The sequence below is a fragment of the Botryllus schlosseri genome, chromosome 2 (genome assembly GCF_051294905.1).
Source record: "Botryllus schlosseri isolate E-star chromosome 2, Bs_hap1, whole genome shotgun sequence".
NCBI classification, from domain to species: domain Eukaryota; kingdom Metazoa; phylum Chordata; class Ascidiacea; order Stolidobranchia; family Styelidae; genus Botryllus; species Botryllus schlosseri.
In genome coordinates, this window is record NC_137237.1 from 8,749,977 (window position 1) to 8,757,995 (window position 8,019).

Sequence of the window (8,019 nt, forward strand, 5' to 3'; positions counted from 1 at the left end):
TTGGTCTGACTATCGAATGTGTCCATAGTCACATTCGATTGTCTGACCCGGCCGGGGACCGAACCCAAGACCTGCCGACCAAGATGCCGGACGCTTTACCATTACGCTATTAAATTTCATTAATAAACTTGAATTTGATCTTGAGCCTGGATCATGGCCATTTGTAAACGCTATGCCCGGACCAAGATACTTTTTTTCGTATAAGTTGTAATTTTTCACGCATGATCAGCAAAGCGTGTTACGAAAAAATTTGTATCTCGATCGAAGTAAAGCACAGCACGCGTGCTTTCGACGTGATTCAGCTGATAAGAAATTCTTCAGCAATACTGAATCGTTTTGTAAAGGTTGTGTATTGTGCGATAGCAAGCATGGATGCAGAAGAACTAGATCCAAGCAGTGATAGCGAAATTGAAGAGGAACTGCATAATCCTCGAATGGCAGACGATGAATCTGATGATTCAGACATTGAACTTCGAGCAGCGTTTCAATCCGGACTTTTGAAGAGTGGAATATACAAAGAAGAAAAAGCCCCCCGGCCGGCTATAAACAACGTAGAAGGAATGCTGGAAAAGCTGGAAGAGCTGGAGTCATCAAAGCTTGAGTGGCTGGAGAGGTTAGACGTTACCGTGGTAAGAAAGTCTCGTAAAGATGATGAGTTCTCACAAAATCTTGCTGCTGAAGAAGCGCAGGCTATGGCTCGAAGCCGATTATTTACTGTCCACAATGATTTTAAACGAGAATTCATGTTTCTAACACAAGCCAAAGACGCCGTTCTTGAAGCGATTCCGAAACTGAAGGAAGCTGGAATTTTAACCGTACGGCCAGATGACTACTTCGCAGAAATGGCGAAAAAAGATGATCACATGAAAAAGCTACGGGAAAAGTTGCTAGTGTTGAAACGGCAGAAGGAGAAAACCGAAAAATTCAGAAGTCAGATGAAACTGAAAAAATACGGTAAAAAGGTTCAACAAGCTGTAGAAGCAGAACGAAGGAAAAAGAAGAAGGAAATGCTTGACAATGTCAAGAAATTTCGAAAAGGAAAAAAAGACAGTATGGACTTCCTCGATGACGATAAGAAAGGAAAACGCGGGGGTAAACAATCACAAATGCAGCAAGGGCTACAGAGACGGACAAAGTCACGATCGTTTCGGGATGAGAAATTTGGATACGGCGGCAGGAAAAAAGGAAACAAAACAAACACCACTAATAGCACTAATGACACTACTGGTTTTCGGCGCGCTAAGCCCCAGTTGGGCAGAAATGGTAACAAAAGACCCGGTAAGGGAAGGCGTCAAAAAATGAAAAACAGTAATAAACGGTAATAAAACTCTGATGTCACGCTGCTATCTATATCCTATGTTAGAGCTTGCTGTGAGCGATGGTTAGCGCGACGCCTCGGTGTGAAGTGGAATTTTCACAGAAAAATCATCAAAAAGCGTATGTTATTCTAACTTCCAAATTTGAGGAACATACATAAAATTTTGAAACAGGCTTAAATTGATGTTACCCTGTTATTACAAAAATGTTACAATTCAATATTGCTGTGCCAACAGTTCTCAACTGTACGCTTACCAATAATGTTTTGGGTTGTGCGTTATCTTGAGGTAAATATGTCACAAAATGGGTTGTGATTGTATTCGACATCATTTTTCTGTCACGGCCGTGATTGCAATGCGTAGGGTTAGGCAATGTGATTCGAGTACTCGAATCTGAATCGAGTATTAATTCTAATGATTTGAATCAAGCAGTGGAAGAGGATTTTTTTCGAGTACTGAAATTGGACGGTCGTTGGCAGTTGGCACTAAAAGGTTGTTTATTCACGAGAATTCTATTTTTGGTGCTATTTCCACTGTGGTTTGGTATCGCAACATGAGAAAATGCAGTAAAAAGCTACGCACGTTTTTGGAAATGACACATGTCTGTCAAGTCGTGATTATCCCACAGCGTTGTCACTAAGTTCAATGGAATGGGTATGGTCGACAAAATACCAAATTATCTAAAATGTGATGTAGAACTGGCATCTTATTCGTTGTGGTCGCATAAAACGTACATATTCAAACTTTCCACATTATTCATAATGTTTTGGCGTCATATGGAGTGATAACATATTCGAAGCATTATACTCGATTCAGAATCAAATCACCCAGCCCGACCAATGAGTCGACAATGGATGCCATTGGTTAATTTACACCTGTTACATAGTTAGATCAATGTTCCCTCTAATTTTCACGAGTCTGCGCGCACTCACCAACTCACTACCCGGTCCCTTGGATAACAGGTCATCACTTCAGCTTTTTTGTGCGCGGCACAGATTTTTCTGTGCGCAGCGACATTGTCAGCAGTGCGCCGCCGCGCACACTCGTAGCTTGAAGGCAACATTGGTTGGAATGCGACTATTCTTTTGCTGAATGCTGCATTCGATATTGTTATGACAGCAGTGTAATATCAAAAATATTTATTATGAATGTTTTGCTTATGTGAATCATTAATTTTTGATATTTGCCATTTCCGTGAGTTGATTGGTGACGTAGTCTCTACAAATTCATGTGGCTGTGATCAATGCTGCTTTGCGCGAATGTTTTCACTCGAGTGACACTGCCGAATAATGGTGATTGATTTGTGATTACTTTCAGCATTCGAGTTCTGTAATTCTAATTCAGAACCAGAGAAACGGAAATTTATAAAAAGCCAATTATGGCCGATGCACATTGTGAAAACGATCTGGGTGTAGCAAATTCTTTGAACGTTGAAATCAAGCAGGTTCCAGAGCCTGAAGAGTCGCCGAAAAAGAAGCGTCACGTCATCAAAGCTAAGAATGTCAAGGGAGTGACAAATAGTGAAAAACCGAGGAACAGCCCGTTCGCCAAAAGCTTGAACTTCATTGGTAGACTCTCAAAAAGAGGGCCGTCTAAACCAAAAAGGCAATTGACACTGGATGAAAGCTTTGAGAACTCCACTACAAGACTGAACGAAAATAATGGTGACAATGAGACAAATGGGGAGATTGTAAAATCACCGCCGCTGACAACACGCCTGTCAGAAGAAAGTTCTAATGCAAATTCGAATCCAGAAAATGTGGAAAGACGTACTGATCGCACAGTGGCAAAGGATACCACAAAGTCGAAGAAAAAGGCCAAAAAGAAGGGGCCTTCGAAGTCACAGTAAGAATATTTTCTAACTTAAACCTGCATCTTCGACTTCTCTAGTAATAATTGACTACCCATTCAGGACTTCAAAAGCCGTAAAGAGCCATGTTCTCACAGATTACTACCCAGTTCGTAGAAGTACCAGAAAAAGTAAATCTGTTTTGGAGGTATGTTCATGGTATTAAATTTCTTTTCCTGTGCCAACTTGGAATTTGTTTCTAGCAAGAACAGACTGATTCCGTCATCGCAGCCATCAAGAGCAAAGCGGAAGATGACCTCGCTGTTCGTGAATTTGAGAACAAGGGCAGGGGTGTGGTGGCGCTCAGGTGTTATGATAAATTTATGATTGATATTAGACAACGCTTGATGAATCGTTTGTCAAATGTTCACAATCACTGTGGATTGTTATGCAGAAGACGTTCCATGAAGATTGAACTGTTCGTATCCCCTAATTTCGCTGCATTTCTCATCCAATACGTTATAATTGTGGTACCTTCCTTGTTCCAGTTAGGATTTACCTTTAACTTTGGTGGTATGAGGGTGGAGGTCTATAATTTGGTAATGACCAATATAGCCTACTTGATAATCTGGCTCCTTACATCATGCATATTTCGTGAAAGTTCAACTAAATGTATATGGTTGGGAAGGTGGAGGCCTGCTTTTTGATATCGACTTATGGGCCGACTGCCACTGATTTTAATTATAAGCCCCACGTTCTCTAACCCAGGAATTACTTTACCTATTCTATTTGAAATATGATATCAACAACCGGGAGACGTTTGTGCCTCGTACCAAAAGAATGCGTCGAGTAATTGCTCCCCGGTTATCTATACATCAGCCCTATATTAAAATATTATTGAAAGTTTCACCCTGCGCTCCCATGTTTCATTTTATAAATGTCATTTGCAAGCTGATCTAGTCGACTAGCTGTGTTACATTGTTCTGATGAATCCATGGCTGTTTATGTACCTCATTGTCATGATCGATTACCATTCCTTTTCTGTTGTATCCATGCACCCACCTAAACTATGCCCATGACATTCGCTCCTAATCTTAACGATGAAGTCTATATCTTTCAGAGCATTCAAGAAGGGATCTTTCATCGTCGAGTATGCAGGGGATTTGATCGATTGGAATGAAGCTAAGAAGCGGGAAGTCAAATATTCCAGTGATCCTTCTATCGGCTGCTACATGTACTACTTTGTTTTTGAGAACACTAATTTCTGGTAGTGTGAAATCATTTAGACAGTAAATTACCCATATCGTTTATTCTTTCTCTGATTCAATTTAGTGTGGATGCTACAGAAGAGTCCGGGAGGCTTGGTCGATTACTGAATCATAGCCGAAAAGGTCCTAACTGCAAAACAAAGTTGATATCGATGCCAGAAGATGACGAAAAGAGAGCTGGTCCGCGACTTATTATCATTGCTAAGAGGGATATTGGTGCTGGGGAAGAACTCACCTATGATTACGGTGATAGGGATAAAGAGACTCTGCAGTCTCACCCCTGGTTGAAGTTGGCGTGATATTGTTTTTGCTGCAGTCTTATTTTTTGCACAGTTTTTTATTTATTGCCATCTTGTTATGTTGAATTTCAATCATAGAAATTATACTGTTTTTAGTTGTTTTTGCAGAGTCAGTCCAAGTCTTACAGAGCGAATTGTAGCACTTATGCGTTTATGCTGGGCAAGGATATGGTATGACATTTAACCATAATTGTTTCCGTAATATCGATGTCATACGTTCATTTATAGGAAATGTATAGTTGCAAGAAGTGTGGCAGTAAGTTCAGAATTTTGGTGGCACAGGCCGTATAGTTGTTCAGGACCGTGCCGTCGTTGGGTTCCAACTATTTGTTTCGTCGACGCATGCTCTTATGTGATGCTGCTTAATGTGCTGACGAGTGCCAAAACGTCTGAAGTAGTATTCAATTGATGCAGTGTTTCATAACATGCAGGAAAGCACGCTATCATGTCTGTAGGCTATTATTCATGGGATATATCAATCTATAGTGGATGGAGTTTGATGAGACCAGGACATCTGGAGGTCCATGGGTGGTCTACTCAGTGGGGCCGATTCTGAGGATCAAAATGCAAATCTCCATCAATAAGCAGCTCATAGTATTAGCGACGATTAATTGTAACCTCTATTCACGGAAATATACCTGTAGCTGTAACAAGTTACTCTCGTGTCTCGGTTATCAAGTTTCGGAATCATAATCCGCCCTGCCTTATCTAGCGCTAGCTATAAGCATTTGAAGTTTGATATCTACAATTCCTATTTCCAATCGAATTTCAATATGGCATTCTCTTACGGCGTGCCGTAAGGGTTAGCGCACTTGGGCAACTGCAAAAACTACGTCAGGGTATGGTTCTCCGTATCATTGCTAAGTCGCGAAGGAGCCTGGTTGTGCGACCAACAAGTAAATATATTTAATAAGTTTCGATATTCTGCACATGAAAGATATGAGGAAACTTGTAATTGCCAAGTTTATATATCAGTTCCATTACGGTCACTTCTACGGAAGATTCAATGCTGACTTTTTCACCCATAAATCATCATCTCGGCCTGGTTTCTGCAGTGGATAAGTGCTGCATGCCGCAATCCTACTCCTACCCATTTAACCGGGTTGTTTAAATAGCTCAGTGGTTGGGAATAGTACTGGTTTTGCTCATCAGCGGCTGGGTTCGTGATGGGAGGCGGCCATCGGTAATCGGACCCCGAGTCATCTGGTTTGCGAGTGCGACTGGTCTTGGTTGCAATTATCGGGCTATGGTATGTGTTTTCTTGTATAACTTTTGATTCAGCTCACATGCCCTGCACTCAACACACACAACTGCACTCAAGCCACTGCAGAAACTACAGCATAAAGTACTCTGAATCATAGCTAGGGCCCCAAAGGGGCCTGGCTGCCCAGTGCCCATCCAATAAGTCGCTGCTGAAGAGATTCGGCGTCCTAAACATAGAAGATATGCGGAAACTAGAAATTGCCAAGTTTATGTATCAGTTTCACTGCAGTCGTTGCCCCGAATATTTCAATGACTTCTTTACCTCTGAATCAAAAGCGCACAAGTACAACAAACGCGCGTCCACGTCGTCCAAATATCATATGATCGACCGAAAAGGTCATCGCTCTATCAAATATGCCGGACCTGATGTGTGGAACAGTATCCCTCCGGCCATCCAACAGTCGACGAGCATGTCCACATTCAAGTCGAAATACAAGCAATTACTACTAAATAAATACAGTCCATCCTCAAGACTACCGGACCACGACTGACCTATCGATCCCGCTTCCCATGACATGCCGCCCTATTTCTTGTCGCTTTCTTTTTCTATACTATCTTCTTTACTTTCATTCAGTGTGCATGCCTCCTCTTTACATCGCCTAGGCCAAGGTGGGTGTCAGATTCCATAGACAACCTAGTCGCTTCGACATCTTCCTTTCTTTCATTGTATCGCATTTTTTGTGGTGTATTGAACTGATAAAATTGCTAATAAACCAATGATGATGATGATGATGATGCCCCATATTTTTATGTTTTAGCTAGGTCAAGGTAGATATGATATGACGACTGAGACATTTCTAAAATCCGAATCCAGTCCAGCCCCGCTGGAAATCTATAGTAAATCTTTAACTTGTTCTGTTTATTGTTTATATCGTCCCGTTCTGACTTTTCAACAGGATCCTAATCTCCGGTTCCAACTCCGTCTACTACCCTGTTATTAAATTATTTTGCTGCTTACTTGCTGATCTTTGCCGTTGTCTTGTCTTCCGTAGTCGGAGTCGCTAAAGCCTTGTTTGAAATTTCTTCGTTATTGGCGTCAGCATCTATCTGTGGAAATTGGACACTGCAGTTGTATGTAAAATTGCTGATGTCCAGCGTAACTTTTCGAAGTGTATGTATCAATCAATAGCGAGAACTTCGAGTCCCACAACTCGCTTAAGCTTGTGCATGGAGGCTGGATGGCTAAGGGTTTGCGGTTAGGGGATTGGATTCCTGCATACTATTCTCGTGTGGTATGCAACTAGTAACTCTATCGATAGATCAGGCCCATACGTATCTTTTGAGTTCAGCTCCACCATCTAGCGCAAGTCCCGCAATATGGGGTCAGCGTTTTGTCAAGTTGAAATCAAGGAAGGAATATGGTGATGAGACGGACCTTGTATATGGGAGAACCCGCGCCATAGAAGCGTTACCACGCATTGGTTTGGTCACCTGACATGAAGTTATATTAAAAGTTTTGAAGTGGCATGCTAGTGGACCACGCCACACTCACATCCGCCTGTATGGAATCGGTGTCTGTCCTGTGCTCACACTATATTCTATTTTTCAATTATTTTTTATTAAATTACTTTAACTTGGAGAATCATCGCTGCTCACCTGATATATCAGGCAAAAAGGCCAGCGATTCCAATCAGGCGACACATGGTCGTCCTATATCTGTTCATTACATCACATCGTAACTTGTACATCATATTATACAGTGTGCGTCTTTAGCAGAGATACAAAATTCTAGCGTTGACCATTTGTAGCACATGAACACAATACACAATCAATATTTTACTGGGTTTGAATCACAATGATGAATCCAAGTGGTAATTTTTAGAAAGTGCTGCATTGTAATTTAAGATCCGTATCGAGTCTATACATCCTAATAAGCCCAATATTTTGCATTTTCTGTTTGTTTCGAGTTTATTTGTTGGCTCAGAGAACCTACTGATTCAACTCTCAATCATATTTATATAATAAGAGTACCATATATACAATTTTATTGAAGGCATTCACCATCAACAATAACCTTTTAAATACATTATAAACTTGGAAAGACAATATCTTAGACATAATAAGTACAGAATTTGGCAGGCCTT

At 41.1% G+C, this 8,019-nt stretch overlaps 2 protein-coding genes across 2 annotated transcripts; both read left to right on the top strand.

Annotated features, from left to right (window-relative positions):
- The first annotated feature begins 255 nt into the window (after positions 1–255).
- Positions 256–2,633, top strand: LOC145433323 (putative rRNA-processing protein EBP2). Its single transcript, XM_080310400.1, has one exon. The coding sequence runs from the start codon at positions 369–371 to the stop codon at positions 1,320–1,322; it is 954 nt and encodes a 317-aa protein (XP_080166526.1). The 5' UTR covers positions 256–368; the 3' UTR covers positions 1,323–2,633.
- A 61-nt stretch (positions 2,634–2,694) lies between these two features.
- Positions 2,695–4,773, top strand: LOC145433324 (histone-lysine N-methyltransferase set-1-like). Its single transcript, XM_080310401.1, has 5 exons — positions 2,695–3,161; positions 3,229–3,313; positions 3,369–3,472; positions 4,226–4,372; positions 4,438–4,773. Exons 1-5 carry the CDS (start codon positions 2,695–2,697, stop codon positions 4,670–4,672), a joined length of 1,038 nt encoding a protein of 345 aa, XP_080166527.1. The 3' UTR covers positions 4,673–4,773.
- The last annotated feature ends 3,246 nt before the right edge of the window (positions 4,774–8,019 follow it).

Excerpts from the sequence above, each read along its gene's own strand:
- LOC145433323 (XM_080310400.1), top strand. The coding sequence starts at position 369 with ATGGATGCAGAAGAACTAGATCCAAGCAGTGATAGCGAAATTGAAGAG.
- LOC145433324 (XM_080310401.1), top strand. The coding sequence starts at position 2,695 with ATGGCCGATGCACATTGTGAAAACGATCTGGGTGTAGCAAATTCTTTG. Across the intron at positions 3,162-3,228 it reads AAGGGGCCTTCGAAGTCACA|GACTTCAAAAGCCGTAAAGA; the intron begins GTAAGAATATTT and ends CTACCCATTCAG. Across the intron at positions 3,314-3,368 it reads AAAGTAAATCTGTTTTGGAG|CAAGAACAGACTGATTCCGT; the intron begins GTATGTTCATGG and ends ATTTGTTTCTAG.